General features: G+C 39.6%; 1 protein-coding gene across 1 annotated transcript in view; it reads right to left on the reverse strand.

Annotated features, from left to right (window-relative positions):
- Positions 1-271: 271 nt before the first annotated feature.
- Positions 272-20,227, reverse strand: part of xrcc1 (X-ray repair complementing 1) — a 53,336-nt gene continuing 33,380 nt past the window's right edge. Inside the window, exons 13-17 of the mRNA XM_088621630.1 lie at positions 16,739-16,793; positions 15,095-15,234; positions 11,946-12,036; positions 10,646-10,721; positions 272-5,595 (exon numbers count right to left, since the gene is read on the reverse strand). Of these exons, the coding sequence (XP_088477756.1) occupies positions 5,482-5,595; positions 10,646-10,721; positions 11,946-12,036; positions 15,095-15,234; positions 16,739-16,793 (476 nt within the window). The 3' untranslated portion in view covers positions 272-5,481. The remainder of the gene's footprint in view (positions 5,596-10,645; positions 10,722-11,945; positions 12,037-15,094; positions 15,235-16,738; positions 16,794-20,227) is intronic.

Consider the following 20,227-nt stretch of genomic DNA (forward strand, 5'->3'; position numbering starts at 1 on the left):
AATCAGGTCTTATTTGTATCAAATGCACCTTTTTGCAAATTATCAGTTCTTATTCTGCAAGAGTGGCAAAGAGTATGGAGTTCATATGCATAATCCACAACCAGTTAATTTAGTTTAAGACCAAAAATGACAAAACAGTACTGTAGGTCTAGATCAGATCATCATTGCCAAAACCTATATACTCACGGCCATTTTAGCTTGCTTCTTTTACTTTACCTGTATCAGGTGATCACATATGAAAGAAATAAGGGAATATTAAAGCAGAGAAAACTTAATTTGTCATTGTTCTTTATTTAAAAATCAAACTAAAAACACGAGTAACAGTAATTGAAGTAAAACTTGTCAGTTGTCAGGCTTCATCCTCCTCCATACAACTGTCTTTATGCAAAAAATAAAACACTGAGAGAAAAAGCCACCTACCCCAGAAGCACCAGTTGGTAATTGACAAAGCACCATTGAAGCGTACAGTAGCTCTGCAGTGTTTACAGAGGTAACTGTATCAATCAGATGGCTGTCCGATATGTATCACCCAGAGCGGTGACTCTCTATCTTTGTACTGCAGTATCGATGGTTCTTGTGATTTTTAATCCAGCCAAACACTTAATTATTGAGTGCAATTGATCACTTTAATTCAGCTAGATACTCAGTCAAATTTCTACATCCAATCCCGAGTTTTCAATCTAAGCCTACCCCCTTCCTCTTTCTCTGAAGGGCTCTATGTATGTAACCCACAAAGGAGAAAGAACTGTTCTGCTGATCACAACTGAAACACTGATACTTTACTTTCATTATTTTCTATTGATTATCTTTTGAAGTAGACTGTGGTGTTAAACAAGAATAGTTTTTTTGGAAAACAAAAGGTGAGTACTGATAGTACTACATCCTCTTTGCATTGAAAGATGAATTAGGATTTTTTCAGGAAATAAAGAGGGGAAATACTGCAGTGCTTTTCTTCATCACCAGATACCAATGATTCAGACACGGTTGGAGTTTAAAATGGCTCATTCGCAGCTGTAATGGCTGCCACAGAGCACACAAATCAGTTTCAAATGTTGGCAACTTTTGAGCACAGATTAATGAAACATGAGGGCGACTAGCACATAACTATAGCTCTATCATTAGGTGTACAATGAGCTAGAAATATAATAAAGGAATTAGAGGGATAAGTCCTAGATGGGGGAAAATTGGTTCTAATAGTGGCCTGTTAACATTCATTCAGCAGTTTCCTGTACAATTGTTACAGCAGCCATTCCCATGAGCCCAGAAGAGCTTTTCACATCACTGAAATCTGCTCAACATCACAGTACAATCACTGTGAAAAGAGGGCATGAATGAAAGGGTCATCCGCTGGCTAGGAATTCAAAAGTGGTCTCAAACCTGCAAAGCCGCAGACGTTTTTTCCCCCCTTTTGTTAACAGAAACTTGACGAGTTTTGGAATGATGCATTTAAGCATCACTCACAAGGGAAATTCAATTTTCCCTGTGTGCATTGCATCAATCTATAATGGTGAAGCACTGGAGACAGGCAATACAAAGGCTGAATGCTATAATGAGATAGCAAATAATCAGTGAGAACACATTTGACGAGTGTCATGGCAGAATGATTGTACATATATATTGGAAGTTTTGTGAGCTGATAATTGAACGTACAGGCTGACGATTTTATTGTCCCTCGCCTTGTGAAGCCACACTGTCTACTGAAGCACCTAACGAAAGTGTGCAGAACGAACTCTGGGCAAACGTTTCTTGAAGGCAGACACTAGCCTTTTGATTTTATTCAGGGGTCTGTGCTCATGGCAGTGCTATCTGACAAATGGATTGCTCGCAAAAGTAGACGATATCAGACCCCCCCCCAAATGGAGTTGCCATTACTGTATGTGGCCCAGTATCACTTCGGCAAATTCTTTTTGTGCAAAGAAAAAGAAAGACTTCCCCAATGGGAAGTATTGTATTCAGAAAGTTGAATATTTCTGCTACTATGGTTTATACCCATTTGTGAGCTTTGGCATGACAGGATTCTCTGCTACAACTTTTTCGTTTCACTGGCCTCTCCTTTTAACTGGACACATACTGTATCATTAGATGGAAGGTTGATATATTTATTTTTCTTCTGCTCAGGGATAGATTCATTTTCTGCAAAAAAAAAAAGCTACTTGATTTGTCACATAAATTCTTATTCCTTCAATCTGAATAGAGAAATAGATCTAGAATCCCCCTTTTCTGTCAGACGTTTTCACTGGTATGTGAAGTGATACCGATGCAATAAAAATGTCAGATAGTGGTGAAAATGTACATACAATACCATTGTTACTACCAGGAGACTACTGAAAGTTTGACTATTTCTGGATATGTAGTACTCAAAGAGTTTAAATGAAAATTATTTTATCTAATATCTGATATCTTTGTTCAAGATGTATACCTAATCAACAATGATGTCAAAAAGGACTGTTTAACATACCTCTAACATTACGTAATTGCCAAAATCCACATTTACTTTCTGCTATTCGTTTGATCCGATAGTGATCTGCACCTTGTTGTTTAATAGGGATATTAAAATTGATTAGAACTTCTAACCTGCACTTAATGCGACTTAATAAACATTTGTTTTGTGCAATTTAGCCTAGATTATTTTGTCTGCAGCAGGCTGCTCTTGCTGAGCATTGGAAACAGGAGATTTTCACAGAATTGCAAGTAGTATCAGTCACATGGACCGTATAAAAGCTTGCTTTCTTTTCAGATATAAAAACAGTTGTGTATAAGAAAATCTAAAAGTACACATAAATGTCTTATTTCATTTAGATGGATCGCTCGCTACATAAATGCGTTTTCATTCAATATATTTACTAGCAATTATGATGACCTCATCAGAAAATTAAGCAAATAATGAAGGTTTGAATCTTTATCATTTGTTAGGATCTTCAAATGTCAAACTCTCCCATCCTTTGCAGTCCTAAAAATAAAGTACTAATCCCAGTCCTACAGAGTTCTCACCCTGTCTGCATGTATTATATATTTAGCAGTCTTGTAAGAAAAGTTCAACTGCAAATGTATAAAGGCGAGATCTTCATTGTGCAGTGCATTTTGTCATTGCAGACGAAAGGATGTATAGGGAGGATAGGAAAACGTTAGCTCACACTATAGTATGTGATGAGGAGACCAGGTCTTCTGTGGTTAAGGTAAAGGGTTTTTGCCAGGAGGTTCTTAGTATATAGTATACTGCACATCACCCCCAAACAAGTTACTTAACCTCTGTGTGAGCAGTCCTTCAGATAAAATGTCAAACCTAGGTCCTGCTGCCAGTAACTCTGACACAGTAGCTGATGTGTAGCTCAGCTCTAGTCCCTGAAAGTCATTTTATAGACAAGCATTAAGAAACTGTTGATTAAACTGTCTGTTCAATAGATAGATCAAAGGCTCCCAAGCTTCTTGTATCTGCCAGATATCACGTAGTATCCATTCATCAGTATCTACTATATGTTCAGCACAATTTGTTAAGTATCTTCTGGCACAGCAGACCTCATTGTCCTTTTGTTGCTGTAATTCAAATGTCCTCTGCCCAAGAGCAAACGCATTTACAATAGAAGAGTGTTATTGCCCTGTTTGGACTGGCTGGCTGCCATTTAACACTGTTTGACCTCTTCAAATGCCCTGTTGCCAGACAGCACACCCAAACTCATACTAATCTGAGAAAACTGGTGGTGGACTGTTTCCTTTCAATTGCTCTACAAATGTACTTACTGCAAACCAACATCTTCTAAAAGAGACTTCCCCTGAAGCCCAAGGGGAATAACCCGCCATCTGCTAAGCAGGAGGAAAGTGACTGGTAAAGCACATGGTGAAAGCTTCCTGTGGTCTCTGACCAAGAGAGCAGATTCCATGAAACTTTGCATCAGGCTGAGTGAGGAAACCAAGGGCAGATGGAAACAGCTACAAGGATAAGGGTGCACAACCTCCAGGATAGATCCTCTGAGAGGCAAGAAGGAAGCCGAGCCAAAGGAAGATGGCAGGTCAGCAGAATGTGGCTTCAGAAAAGAGAAGGGTAGAATCTGACACTAGTAACAGGGTTAGCTGCCGACTCCTTGTTTTAACTCCGTATGTTCAGGTAATATGTAGTGCCGTAACAAGATCTTTACAGTAGGTGAAGTTGGTGTGTACGGGCTTACAGACACACTTGGAGATGGTCAATATGGTGGGGAAAAAGGAGCTTTTTATTTTCCAATGGAGGCAAACAAAGCCAAACCTTTTTTCCACTCGAAGCCACATTTGGCCGATGTCCAGCTTGTTTTTACCTTCAGGGTTGCACTGTCGCTGAAGTTCTGCTCCCTTCTCCAAGCAGCTAATTCAGCCAAGAGCTTTGCTCCCTCACACTGATGCAGCACTTTTTTGGGGAGTTTTTCAATATATTTTTGTCTTGGTCAATTACTACAAGGAAAGACCACGTAGGACGCATCTGCTTCAGACGGCTAACTGATCTTCTTCCAACTACTCTAGTGCCAGGTCATTCATTTCCCAAGGATTTCTGGGAAACATATCCGAGGCAAGGACCTCCCATCTCACTCTCTGCTGTCCCCCTGCCACACCTCCCGAAACAGATTTCAGCACTGATATTACTAGAATAAGCAAATTCCGAATTGTATACTGTGCACCCTAAATATCATTTTGGTCATGTGTACCTTTTGATTTGGACCTTAACGGCCAATAAATTCTTGCCCTTGAGCTTAGGAAATATAGCAAAACAGCAAACAGCCAGCTTGTGAGAGACTTTCTCATTGTAAGATTCATCTTGCATCACAGGAGGAGGCTGTCCACTGTCTGAATAGTCTGAAGGGTAATCACTTGCTGTGTGATGTATGGACAGCTCTGTTATGGGGGTTACAATCCCGGCCAAGAATACTGCACAAAAAGCAAGGAGTGAGCAGGAATCCATCTGTCTCTGGTGGAAGAGTGGAAAAGTCAGACCTAAGTTTGACTTCTGCAGCATTCAGTACTGTATTCAGTATCATGATGCCTGAAGAGAGCTGCACAGCGATTTTCTTATGGAGAACTGAAGGCTGAATCACACTTAAAGTCTGCAGAGAGGCAATCATTCACCTTCAGAAGGCAAGGGATCAACTAGCGTCCCTGAAATGTCTTTTTATTTGTTTTTAAGCCAATGTAAAAAAAAAACAGCAACAACATCAAGAAACAAAAAAACAAGTTGTGAAATTCATCCCCAAGGTATCGGGGATGGTTGTCAGTCAGTTTAAAAGAACATTTGCCATGCTCACGTCATCCCAGGCTCCTGTTCTTTAGATGGTGGTGAGGAAAAAAAAAAAGGCTGAAATCTGAACTCTGAGGCTGAAAAGTCTTGTGATGCCATGTTGTGCAGGCAGCATGATAAATCCTGAGAGGTTTGTCTGCTAGGGTCCTGTCCTACATATTTACTTTGCTGGTGGATTGTGTATCTTGCCTGCTATTGGCTAATTTTGGGGGCCTGCTGTGTTAGGCCTGGGGAACAACCACGTAGGGCTGATGGGGCACCAGTTTCTGACGCTCGTTGCAGATGTAGATCCAGCGTGGTTTCACAAAGGACAGGTTGCCGTTTTCCATCAGGGCCTGTAAGACAAACAGTGAAAGACTCATCAAAGGTATCTGCTCACACAAAGTGTACCTTTTATATCTGACACTTATATTTTAAATATCTGGGTTTAATTATAACTGACTAATTTTCTTTGTCATTTATAGTGAGCCCTTGAAAATTTGAATGCTAGATCATTACGGTGTGGCAACACAAGCTGAATTTATTGATTTCTACTTTAAGTATGGTAGTGTAGTTGCTAGTCATACAAATGGGACTTACAATGCAAATATTTTCTGTACCGTTACACGTAAGGTGTTAAGAGTAAAATGTAACTCTTGTTCATATGTCAATGTAATTTAATTTGTGTTTTTCTTTACCAACCTTTTTGTTTCAAAAATATATATGTCAGGCATAAACGGGACCCCCTGTATTTCTACTTTTCCAAATGAACAAATTCTGCTTGAAGGATAGGCTTCCAGTGAAACCTTCTGTCCAAAATATCCACTCCTGAAAGAACTCCGGCAATATTAACCACTCTGTGAAAGAGCTCATGAATGAGAATGCACAAGAGGCACAGACACCAGTTTGACCAGTATTGTGTGCGTAGATAGGGCTCTAGAAAGTCAAGCGTTTTCTTAGAACATCTGTCAGGGCGAAAAAGAAAACATGCTTGAGAGTTCACTCTGACCTCTGAAGATAAAGGTCAGGGTGATTCTTGCTCTGTTGCAAAACATACTGTGACACAGCGTCTGAAAACGTGCTGTGATTTCACTTGAGGTCACCAGAAAACCTCAAAGCTCTACATAATTTTATAGAGAATCTCCAGGAATCCCCATGTGAGGAATTAGAAAAAAGAGATGGGAGTTCCATTAAAACACGTGTCCTGGATCTAGTACATTAGTATAGAAGAGTAGCTTTTTAGTGTAGGAGAGTTAATTCAGAATCAGAAAAAATGTTTTTTTTTCAAGCAAGAGAACTGACAGTAGTTTAAAAATAGAACCACTGTGAAAAACGCAGTAAATATTGGTAGGTTAAAGGTGGGCCCTGTAAATTCTATTGCTTCTTTTCCTCTGAGACGTAGAGGTACCTTCAAAAGCAGCACCATGATAACTAAACCTTTCCTGCAAGAGATGATACAGGACAGCCTTCTGACAATTTCAGGGCAGAAGTCTTCATTCTCTGAAAGGAAACTGGCCCTATCAATCACCTTTGCGGGGAAAAAAAAAATCTATTCCACAAAACATAAAGGGTAATTTTAACGTAAAGACAATTTTGCCTAGCTACCTGTGTGCCAGCCAAGTGGCAATTTTCATCCTGGTGTGCAACTGCAAATGCACAGCATATAATGCCTAAAAACCCATTACTGAAGATCACCAGCTACTGACTGCAGCCAAACGTCTTACAACGAGAACAAATTTCATCCTAAATTAAGAAACTTTATATATTTTTTTAAGTTAAGTTAACCAAAAAAGTGTAATTTAGGAGTAAATCGAGAACTACCTGTATGCTTGATAGAAAGTATTTTAATTAACCAAGGTGAGAAATTTGAAACTATCTAGATATTAAGAGAGTCTACTGTAGTTCCATTTGTAAATCCTGTTCCAGGCTCAGGATGTGTTATCCCGAGTAAGATTTTTGTTTTGAGGATGGACTCTAAGGAACCCAAGGGGCTCTCTGTCATCTTCTTTTCTCTCTATCCAAACAGACGGGTCAAGGAGATTTTTTGGCTAAAATATGAATATGGAGAAAAGCTGTTTCTCATTTCCATCTGATACATATAGTCACCCCTCTTTGCATTATAATATTCATGTGTTTCCATCCTAATCACAAAGGACTGTCATTTCTGGAAAGTCACACTGCTATTAAGAAGGATGACAGCTAAAATTAACGCTGACACTTTTGTCAGTGAAAGCTGTTTCCAGGGTGCTTTTTTTGTAGAGATGTGCCTTCTACGGGTTTTAAAATCTTATCTATACCCTCTGGCTTGTCTTCTGAATGCCGCTGAACTTTTCCATCATTCTGTGAACAACCTTATCGCAGACGAATCTTAATGCTGGAAAAGGCTCTGATCTGGGGTATAATCCTTTATAGGGCTTAGACACAGCGGATATTGAGTGACCCCGGCCTTGACATCAGTTAAGTACAATAGTAGATCTGCAAAGTGAAAGAGATAGAGATTCACAGGGAGGGAAGATTAACACCTCACCTCTGCTTCATACAAGTGACCGAAACAAAATCAGAATCTTTGCTGGTAATCCCAGTCCAGTGTCTCTGAGTGATCTGTGTGACACATCTAACCACACACCTTGAAGATTGGTTTACTGCACCAGGAATGTACATTATTATCAATAAACCCCTTGCATTTATATACCGTTTTTCATCCTGAAGGATCCCAAAGCTCTTTAGATATGAGAGACCAACTTCATTCACCACTGAAGCATTCATCTGAGTGTCACACAACAGCTCCACTACCCAGCAGACCAGGAGGAGAAGTGAGAAACAGTTTGTCAATCCAACCAAGAGTGAACCTGATTGAGAGTTACAGTGTGGAATTTACCCAGGACACTCATATTCACAGCCTTACTCTTATGAACTGTGCCTTGGAATCTTTAATTACCTAAAGCAGCCAGGATCTTATTTTAACATCCCAAAGACTTTACTTCCTGCTGATGAAGTGTCCATATTCACCTTTACCTGACCACTGGTTCAGAAATTTTCATTCAGTGACCCACAGGCCCACCAATAATACTTATAGCCTTACAGCAGCAATCTGGTTTTCCTTGAGGTCTCCAGTAGCATCCATGCAACCTGATTTTGCTTGACACCCAACAAGAAGGTGGCAACAGTCAAATATATTGTCCCTGAACTTAAAAGTAAAGAATTCATAATACTGAAAGTTAAGAACTTAGGAAACAACCTACAAATGAGAGAATCTGATCCACCTTTCACAATTGCTTCTATAAATAATCCAAGTTGCTTCTTAAAAACTGAATTTGAGTTTTGTCTTCGTGTGTGTGTCCTGAAATCACAAGGTCATTTGTGAATTTACAGGGATGAACGGCTAACTACTAAACTGGGCAACAGAGGGAAGAGTATAAGTGACAGCTCTGAAATCTAAGGGAAGCTTTCACTCTCGACTGCTGGTGACAGAATAAACATTTCAAAGGTGCACTAGCCGAGCACTGAGAAACTGCAGCTGCTTCTCAGCAAGTAGCATCTTAACATAGGCAGCGTTGTGATGAAGAATTTAAGACAGCAACTTTAATCACGTAGTCATTTATACATATAAGACTACTTAGAAAGGCCACTTTGCCCCACAGTCTAAAGCTAAACAAAATTTTTCAAGGAAAAATAAGAAGGCAGTAACATGGATTGTGTGTGGGGGTGAGTCCAGACTCTAATTAGGAATCCATTTACCAAATTTCAAATGACAGCAGTGCTATCGAGAGATCATTGAATAATGGATACTTCCCCAAGGCCTAAGCATGAATGAAAACTCCACATAAACACAACTGACATAACAGTTAACTGATGCTCCATAAATCGGTTAGGTGCAGATTGGCAGGAGGTTGTTAATGACTTGGAACATGAACACACGGTACGGCTTGCCCAGAAATTCAAAAAGATCATAGTCTTTTTGATCTGCATCCTGTAGATTTTGCTTCATAGAATTTGCTGGAGGAAAGGTTGAGCAAAAAAAGATCGCATTTTGAGCACTATCAACGGAAAAGGAGAATAGTGTAACAGCGATCCCTATCACTGAATGGAAACTTTGAGAAGAAAAATTTTAACGTTGGCCAGAAGTTTTTTTACTCCTAGTATTTTTTTAATATTATTCAGATTCAACATAGTTTAGGTGAAGATTTCTGCAGGCCATTTGACTGAAATTTTGTAGATGTTTCTCTTTAAATAGTTTAACTGAGTTCAAGAGCAAGAAGTGTATGTAACCCAAGGAGAACTGGATAGCAGGAGGATGTGTGAAAAGGGGTATTCAACATATCTCAATCTTAAACAAGATCACTAGCTAATTAGATTTTCTGTGTGGCTTTTAACCCTGGCTCTGTGGCTCAGGATCTGCGCCTGTGGCTGGAAGATTGCCGGTTCGTATCCCGCGGCCGGCAGAGGAATCCTACTCCGTTGGGCCCCTGAGCAAGGCCCTTCACCCCAACTGCTCCAGGTGTGCTGTACAATGGCTGACTCTGCACTCTGACCCCAAGCTTCTCTCCCTGTCAGTGTGTCTCATGGAGAGCAAGTTGAGGTATGCAAAAAGACAAATTCCTAATACAAGAAATTGTATATGGCCAATAAAGTGATCTTACGTTATTTTAAAACTGACTAACTGCATAATGCACAAGTGCAAGTTACATCTGTGGGGTCATTATGATATTCTGTCAGTAAAATAATAAAAAAGGATTAATTATTTTACTCTATGAATTCATGTTCTGTATATATTTAATCAGTAAGCCTACATGTGGCTATAGTTTAGATTTAAGAGATGGAAAAAAAGCAGGTACATTTTTTAATGTTCTATAGTAGAGGTCTTCAGTTTTGTTTAAAGACTTCTTTTCTCAAGTTAAACATGAGTGGATTATTGAAGATAATTAAAGGTTCAGTAGGCAGCAGAGCACTGTACTTCTTTAGCGTATTTCTAAATACTCTTTCAGAAAATTTAGTTTACAGCAGCTAGACGGTCTACCAGACTGGATCAGACTGTTATTCTTTTTAACCACAGAGCTCTAGTCTAGCATGTTTAATAGTTAACCTCCAGCTCTGAATTTATCACTGATCTCAATGTGTGCAAAGAGTGATGGTATTCTTTGAAATCCTTTTTGAACACCCAAGAAAAGCATATTATGATTTTGAAGATGTCAGTCAATTATCCCCAAAGATCTTTGTTTCTCGCCTAACGTCCCAATGTCTTCATGAACTTACTCATGAAAACCCTTCAGCTGCTTTTGTTGAGTTTCGACATTGCTCAGCCTCAAACCCCCCTCAAACAGCCCCTAATCCTTGCCAAACCTAAGCCCTAGCTTTAGGGGAGAAGGAGTGGGGAGCGGAGAGGCAACACAAGGATGTCAAACTCACGTCTTCGAAACTATCATCCCATTCCTGTGCTGTGATGACAAACTGGACCTTTTCACTCATGTAGTCTTCGATGACCCTGTGTGCACAGAGAGAAAGAGAGAACTCAGTCCCACGCGCTTGCCCTGACAGCAGCATGTAACCCAGCACTCAGTCCTAATTTATCTAGGCAGGTCTGGCTAACTGTGAAGAACACGTACATTGAAATTCAAATCCAGTTGAGGAAATGGCTGCGGGTTAGTTGCTACTACTGGTACATAGCTACTGTCACCTCCAGCTGTCTATTATTCATCAGCCCCTGTCCTTTGATTTTTCTCTTCCTATTCTAGATTCTTTGATACAGTAGTAGTGAAATACTTACATTTTAAAAACTGTAGTTTTGAAAATGTAAGTCACCTTGGATGAAGGTGTCCATCTATTAATATCTAAATTCACATTCTATTAAAGATCTTCTATTAAAGATCACCCCAATTAATACACTGGCTTTTGGTGGTAGGTTGTAGGATCTGCTTTTTCAAACTTAAGCTGACACCAGTTCCTCCTCTCTATGAATTGTACTGAACTTCCCATCTCATTGGAACTACAGCGACTGCTCCTTACTCTCTCGTCAGTGCTATTACCTCCAATATGCAGCTGATATTTTATATGAATCCTTCACTCAGACAGGGCTGTTGTCTTAGAAATGTACAGTCTTCTTATAAATGCCTTGTAGATCTTAAGTGCTCATTCTGGAGGCTTGTATATGCAGAGCTTGACAGAATCATATAATTGATTCTGAAACCCATCCATTACTTGATGCTACTTGTCCTGTAACTTGCAATCTTTGCAATTACTGTGCTTTTGTGTTGGGCAGTGATTATGAAACTGCCCTGTAAAATAAAATCTGATTGATGGATAACAGCTTGGCATACAATTGAGTTTTAAATGCATAGCAATGAGCCCTGGTCAAGTTATTACATTGCCAGAGGTTTAAACAGGATGCATATTCCTGCCATCCTTTAGATTTATTCTCAAGGAGATGTTCCCCTTAATGATCACCAAGGTCCAAGGTGGAAAGGTCCAAAGGTTTAATAGTCAATCTCAGAGAAAACTATCTTCAATAAGTTGCAGTTATCTGCAGCTTTCTGCAAGTAGTTCGGTGTTAGGTGCTCTACAATAACGTCTTCATATTGCAACCACCAACCCACTCTGCCAGTGTAATGCATCACAAAGTTAAGTTAAACAACGAGGTATACAGGAGTAACTGAAGAACGATATCTCTGGTAGGTTCTGGATGAGTTGACTGAATGTTGCTTGGACTCACCCATTGAAGGCTGTGATGTAACGGTATAACAGACGCCTCTCCTTTTTGGGAAACTCCCCATAGAGGAAGAAGTGTTTCCCTTTTAGGAATTCTGCAAACAAAGAAAAAAGAAATGTTAAGGAAATATTTCAAAGATTTCAAATTGCACAGGCACTTCAGATAAACTTGATAATGATAAACGTATTTAACTAGATGTCAAAAGCAATCTCGGTCTTATCCTCGTCTTGCAAATTCCTAAGGGTAGGGATAAGCTACGCAGAAGCCAACATTGACTCTTGCAACTTGCCAGGTACCTCCACAGGATTGCAGTGTTGTCAGTCAGAGTCCTTTAACTCTCTTGATAGGTGATGCTAAGTCTCGTCAGGTGGTGTGGAGCCTACAATATGTCAAAACTTGAACTGCTCTGTAAGGGGATGTTGTGTTCTGAGTGGGCACAGGATTCACAAAGCCAAATTGTGGCTGGCCTATGACAAGACAGTCAGTGCCTTAATGGACCACAGTATTCTCAGCTATCAGAGCAACAGGGACTCCTGTGACCCGCAAGGTTGCAGTAGCATCAGTGAGAAGTGCCACGCTTCCAATTACTGCCTATTACCCAAAGGGTCAATGATGAATGCCTCTGTCAGAAACGTGATGGAGAAGCGTGTCTGCATGTCCTCATTGCAACATCAAAACATAGTGTTAAAAAAATCAATGGTACTATATTGGGTGGATAGAAATTAAGAAAATGTGTGATTGAAAAATTAATATATTCATTTTAAACTTTTTCGGGCAAAATAACCTACGCAGAGAGAGCCATCGATTTTGCAAGACTGTTGGAGTTCTATTCATTTTACCAATTACCAAAATATATCAACAAATCTCTGTATGCTGGTCAGGGGTCTGGGTTTTGAAAAACAAACCAGCAATATGTCCCCTCCCCCAGAACATCTGCACCTTTTTGTGCAATTCCAGACACTGCTGCTTTGTTCCCTGATCCTTCATCAGTATTCTCAGCTCTGGCTCTGTCCCAGGGTTGGACTATGTGTCTTCAATGGCCACCTGCTATGAGAGTCACCCATATGTATGCAGACATGCGAGTTAAAGGCAGGGGAGGAGGGAGCTGGGTACACAATCTGCAGACTGTAGAAGATGAGTTAGGAAAAAAAGATTTCTTCCCAGATGTGTGGGGAATCTGTCAATCCTCTTTTTCAACAACCAAAGTGACTTTTTTAAAATCCTCTGGCATCATTCAGTGTCATAATAAAAGGACTACACAAATTTGCTATGAATTCCCTTTCGCCGTGATTTGATCATCCGAGCTTTGAGGAACCAGACTATGAAAACAACATTATTAATTTATTTCAAATTCACATTCAGATTTGCCACTGTTACTTTTTTAATTTATCAAAATGGGCCGTGAAGCACGAAACAGGTTTTAGCTTCTTCTTTCTTGTAATTGAGAGTTCTTAATTAAATGCCGATCTGAGAGAAGAACATGGCTCTTTGACGTGACACGCCTGCACCCCTTTTGAACTGCAGGGGATGTGATTAGAGGAAAAATTAAATGCCACCAGTAAAAAAAAAAGCTGGAAAGGAGTCCTGGATATCCTTCTGTTGCATACATTAAAATGGCTTTTTTGTCAGGACTCCATGATGATCACTTCACATTTACAGTTTTTTTCTGTGAGTGCAAAGCAGGGCTGTTCAGCTTGCAGGAATTCCAATCCACTCTATTGCAATCTATATACTGTAGGACCTGATTGCAGAAACAATACTGCAGTGGAGAGGAGTGAAAAGTTCACAAGTAGAACAGTACTGGGTTAGTGGATCTCTGGGAGTGCGACCGAGACATGCTGGGGGCTACAAAGATTAGCAAGCATGGGTCATATTAGTATCAATGTCCTCAGTTTTGGAGCTGGCTTCCCAAGATGCACTAGTGAAGTAGCAGGTAACATGCCCCCTTTTCATTTTACTCTTAATTAACCCTAATTCCCAAAGTTGTCCTTAGCAATTGAAGTGACCTTTATAGTTCAATTTATCCAGCTGCAGAAGGTCATTTAAAAAATGAAAGCTAGAAGCATAATTAGCAACAGAACATGCAGAGGCTCCAGAAAGTATTCATACAGTAGGTGGACTTCATTCAAGTTTTAGAGTGATCTCACTAAAAAATTAAATGCACTTGGGCTCAAGGTGTTGTGCCATACCAAATGTGGGGAAAACGTATCAGATCAAAACATTATAATACTAAACTATTTTATATAGCCCTTTACGGGAAAAGGAAAAAAATGACATTTCAATGCTTGCTTTTAAATTACATGTAAAAATATTCCAAAGCTTTTGTTCCACTTTACTATTCAAGAGTAAGTTGTGTATATCAGTGACAGAAAACCGCATATAAATGTACTTCTATTCGATTTTTGCAACATAACAAAATGTAAAAACATGATAAGATAAAATGGCATAATATTCCTCTATGCACAGTCAGAAACCAATCCCTCTTTGTTGTTTAGAGCTTTCAAACCTTTGGAAACAGAGATACAATTTCTTAAGGAGATAGGAAATATCTTGGAAAGGACCAGGTATATTGGAGATAGATCATAAAAAAAGTTGTCATACAAAGTGGAAGAGGATCAGCCTCCACTGCTCTGTATTATTTATCCGATATGTGATAACGTTTGGAAGACACCATGAGCTTGCTGTGTGCTGTCTGATTGGCTCGTAGGTACTATAACCGCAATGATTAAAGCAAGAGGCCTTTAATGGTCTCTTGCAGGAACAGACAATATTAAAACCTCGAGATTAAACTACAACAAAATGCTATGAACCTGTTTGAACATTTCCAGTGAGGTAATAATTACTTGCACTCCTACCTTACGCTACATAAATTAAAAAATGATGAAGATAATACTTAAGATTATAAAGAATTATGATATATGCAACTCAATTCATTTTGCTATGCTAGCTTGAAAATAATCAATGATCATTTCTTGCCAGCTCTCATTTTTTGCCATTCATGCAAGGAAGATTAAAATTAAAACATCTAATGCACTCAGTAAGCTTTTTCTTGTTTTTTTGATTGTTAATATTGTTAAAGTGAATAAATGGCATAAAAGTAATACTATAGTACGAAATCACCCTGGTCACATTAAATAAGGAGAAAGCCTCACCTGGCAGTTCTGGGACAGGCTGGTCTTTCTCTTCTTCGACGTCGGTGTTCTCATCTGTGGATCCAGCGTACAAGTCCTCCTCCTGTCCTCCGGCCGCCTGCGGGCTCACCAGCTTCTTGCCACGATTCTCAGACTCCACCCTGGGACATACACACACACACGTTACACAAAAAGAACTACAGAGCCCAAGCAGTGTCAAGGCGAGCAACCACGACGGAGAACAGAAGACAAAGCCTTAAACAAGAGGAGGTCCTCCAACCGTCTACTCTCATTTTGTAGTTTAGTCGCAAAGTCAATCTAAAATATCATCCAGGTCCAGCCTGAAAGGACAGAGAGTCTGGGCCTCAACCACATGGATGGGCAGCCTTTTCTAGGTACCCAGAACTCCTTGTGTACTGATTGCTTTGTAATTTCTCTTTTGACCTCATGCCCCAAATCCTTGTGTAAAAGTGGCTCCTATTATCAGCAGTCCTAAATGAATTTGTTTCCTAAAGTATGACCCAGTGTCCTTGTTTAGCTCCTTGTTTGACACTTCATCCTTTCGGGTGAAGTGAGTTTCCTTGAGTTTTCAAAGGCACTTTATAAATAAATAAATGACATGATTCATACATTTTATATTTGCTTTGCAAATGTATGCTTTGCTTTTGTTCCCACTTTATATTTGCTTTTATTTCTCCAAAAATTGACTTCTTTTCTTTAATTACAGCACTTAACTACTTTGTGTTCAAATAATCAACATTCTGTAAGGCAGGCATTCCCAGAAAAGATGAAGACGCAGAGGACAAAAAAACAGAATCTAATCTGGGCTCTAATACAACTAACACTAACAAGAGTGAGGTTTGTGGCTGCTTCAAAAATAAAAGTGAGAGAAGTCACACTTCTTTCAGTCAGGTTCAGGGAGAACTGTTAATTGACTGAAATTACAATCTCAAAGTCAGGTGTGCTGCTCAATAGCTAAAATAAAAGCCACCTCTAGAAATACCTTGTTTTCTCCCATATTTTTTGTGCAGAAAGGTCTCGGCAACTGGAAAAGATGTGCGATGTACTATCAGGCATTGACATTCAATGGCAGTCATTCCTGACCTGAATAGCATTTTGAAACATTCATCAAAATGACTAGCTTGGTTTTAAAAACACTTAAGACAGCTCAGCATGACAAGGTGAAATTACACCCATTCTGTCCAACAAGATGGATTCTCCACAGTCAGTCATCTCCAATTATAGCACGCTAACTTGAGTTTCTTGAAGATCTGCCAGCTTATATGAAAACTGGTGGATGTGCTGTATAACTGCAAAGTTGGGAAATTTCGTCACTCTACTTTGACTTAATTCTGGCTTACTTTTACAATTGTTTGGAAATGCAAATTCCTGTAGTACCATGCAGAAAAATTAACTGTAGACTCCATCATGACTACTCTGTGAAACAGGTTCAACTCCAGTGTTTGGGTTCTGATACAGAGTTTGGTACAACTGCTGGCCAAATTTCATCCCACCTTTATCTGATTTCCTGTATTAATGTGTAAACGTTTGAAAATGGATCAAATATGAAGCGATTCAAAATCCTGCCTGAATATGAACACCCAAGACCAGTATCAGACACAACTTACTTTACAAAGATGGTTAGTCAAGCAGGGATCCACTGACCTTTTTAGCTCATCCTCTGTGTCCATTCCTGAATCCTCATTGTCTCTGGAATTGTCTGTGGAGAGATCAGAACACGGAGATGAAGGGGCGATTTACGGAAGCAGATATTACAAAGAAAAAAACTGCCTCACTGCTACACGTAGACGAGGAATGGGGTTGTATTTATTTGTAAGTTGTGTTATTAACATAGTAATATTATATGTAGTGTTTGGTAGAGTATTTCAGTGTCTGAAACCAGGTGAGATCAGGCTACAGGCTGTGGTAGTAACAGAATCATGTGGTTAAAGAACCTTCTTCTGAACGGATTAAGACACTAAGCAAAGCAAAGTACTCTATTCCTCTCCATGGGGCATAGGCTTTATTACCTGGAGACTTACATTTATTCTGCAATTCTGCCCAACTCCAAAGAAATCCTAATCTCGTCAGCAATAGCTGTCAGAACTATAGGACACTTTAGTTGTGACATTGTTTCTTCAAGTAACAACAGTTGAACGTTTATCATTGATATATTTAAATATTTTTATATTGGAAGATAAATCCATTGCAACTTAATGGGGCTGTTTAATAATATTTGGCAGCAAAAAGTATGTCACAGCCAATGAAGACAATCTGGTGTCGAGGGTAACTTGCAGATGCATGAGTTTTATTGACAAAATGACAATCACAAAACTCTTCGTCTTGGCAGAGTTCCCTATCTTGTCTCTGTGTGGCTTCTGTGCTGCTGTGCTGATTGAATCTAGATTCGCCAACAAGACCTCAGACAAACAACCTGCATGACAGACATAAAAGCGGTTTGTCCTGTTTTCAATTTAAATGTTAATGCCATAGTGCACGTGTAAAATATCATTATATGCCTAGAAAAGCATGCAGCTAGGAAAGGAGTGCTTTTGATAAACCTGCGTAAGTGGAAATAGTATAAAAGTATAAAAAGCAAAGCAAACAACAAAGTGCCTTGCTTTGAAATTACATATTCACCTCAGATAGATCTCAAGTGCCAAAAATAATTAACAACAACATGAGCAGGAAACAATGAGAGTGGGGTAAAGTTGCACCACAATAAAGATAACACTGGGCGAGAGAGAAACAGGGCATTATAAGATTCACTCCAGTTCATTTTGTACTGCAGATCAATTAGCCCTTTTCAATGGCTTAATCAATACAGAGCTTTAAAAAGGGGAAACCCAGGACCCATTTGCAATTAATGGCATCAAAGGGATAGGACAAGTACATTGTTACTAATTATGCAGACAGTGAAAAAGTCACATTAACCTGTAGATTACACAGTCACATCCTGTGGGTGATATATGCCTATTGTGGAACATTCAAAGTGCAGGTAGTGTTGTACAGACTGTACACATGAATCCCCATTTTATGCACAAATACGCTGTATATGTTCTAATGGAAGCCTGTTACTTTAGCAGTCAAGATCTTTGTAGGAGGGATGTGGCAGACCACTCCTATTGTTAATCACAAGCCTTCCTAATTAATAATAGGCCATACATCTAGTCAAACCGCCACTTAATTCTCTCTTATCTTTTCTATACAAAAAACTTCACAGTGCTTTCCCAACCTTAATCAATGCCTGAGGGCACTCTGAAAACCAAGAGGCAAGAGCTCTGTGGTGTCCCAGAAGGCCTGATGGTGAAATGTATTATTCCTAACTCTATCTCTTAACTTGTGGCATATAACTACATAATTTCTTTGTAGCCTGAAAAGTTGTCTCCTACAAAACAAATACGGAACCTAGAGGGGACCACTACAGAAAGAAGACTCCAAACTGTCCATTCATGCACTTAAAGAGGAAATGCGATGCTATCTTTATATTTTCGGGTTAGAAGGAATTTGATGAGTGCATTTCAAACTACAGTACAAAGAAAGTAAAATGTACACAGAGATGTGTAAAACCTCCAATTTACATCATACAACAGATGCCATATCGCTATCAATGTCTGTGATTCAGAACAAGGCAACAAAACGTCCAGGGAGGTAGAACGGCCCTATTACATTGTAAACAAGCAGGCTTGTGAATACATCTCTTTTAATCCAACAGAAAGTCGGACAGAAACAGAAATACTGCTTACTTGTTAACTCTGCACATAGACCACGTGGGAACATTTCTCTGCTGAAATGTTTGCTGTACAACCTGTACTCATCCGCTCGTACATCGCATTACATTAGTCACTACGGTGACTGGTGAGCAGGAAAGGCGCTTCACGTCACAATGCTCACCAACACTCGCTCTCGCACATGGGGAGACCAGCGGTTTGCAACAACATGGCGGCCATACGGTAGTTTCACAAAGTTCATGATTTTGTGCTTAATTCGGTATTGGTAAAATTTTGCAAAACCGTCTATTGATTGTGTTACCAAGATTTAATAACCGGTCAGAAAAACTGGGACTGTAGCTCCCCTTTAAAGCTAGTCATCGTTAGCCTTTTTTCCTTCCACAGAGCGGAGTTAGTCCGCCCTCTTGCGACTGAACCCAGTATCAGCAGCCTGACAATTCTGCAGCTCTTTCACACTATTCAATTGCTGTGGTTTTAAAATAAAACAAAAAATGTTTTTCTTCTGAGCGGTGATACCAGTCTGTCCACTTATTAAAAAGCAAGGATTATCTCAATTCATAGCAGAGCATAACCATTTGGCCCAATGAGCTCATCTAGTGTTAGAGCAGCTAACTGGGCCAGCCACAGTTTTGAAAGCAGGTAGGTAATCACCTTCAACAACATGGCTGGGAAGCTTATTCCGTACAACACAACCCTTTATAGAAATACAGTATGTGCCTCATTTTCCCAGTTTTAAATAAACACGATCATAGTTACCACTTGTAACCCTGGTTCATGTTTTACTGTTTTTTCTAAACAGTTCGATAGAACTGACTGTCAATGCCTTTAAGCAAACTGAATACTGGAATTAAGTGCCCTTAAAGCCTACTATGTTAAAGACTAAAGGGGGGGACTAAAGTCTGATATGGGGGCCAATTTCATTTAAAGGACACCAAAAGATCTTTTTCTAGTCTATGTCTATAAAAATGGTTGCCTTTACAATAAAAACTGCATGAACATTACACCCATCAATGCCCTAATTCAATATTTAAAATCTTGCAAATGTAGCTTGAGGCTAAGAAGAATCTTCATCACCTTTTACAATCGCTTATGCGATCCATAGATGATCTGGAAGCCAAGGCCAGAAGCCTCTGTTTCAAAAGGAAAGTAATGATTTAAGAGCATCACTGCTTCAATACTTCAATACACTGCTGGTAGAAGTGAAATCTGAAGGAGATGCCAAGTGAGAGAGACTGTCCTGATGTGATCTTCCTTCATCTTTCTCTCTCTCCGGGGTTATGACTGAGGCTCTGCCATTTCTCCTCGTCAATTCCCTGAAGAGCTACTTAATGCATGAACACAGCCGGCAGCTTCAGATAGCTTTGTCCATTTGATGCAGGATTAAGCAAGATAAGCCCCACACTCTCGCGTTCAGGTAGAAGGC

This window comes from Lepisosteus platostomus, chromosome 26, assembly GCF_059453375.1.
Source record: "Lepisosteus platostomus isolate fLepPlt1 chromosome 26, fLepPlt1.hap1, whole genome shotgun sequence".
In the NCBI taxonomy this organism is placed as follows: domain Eukaryota; kingdom Metazoa; phylum Chordata; class Actinopteri; order Semionotiformes; family Lepisosteidae; genus Lepisosteus; species Lepisosteus platostomus.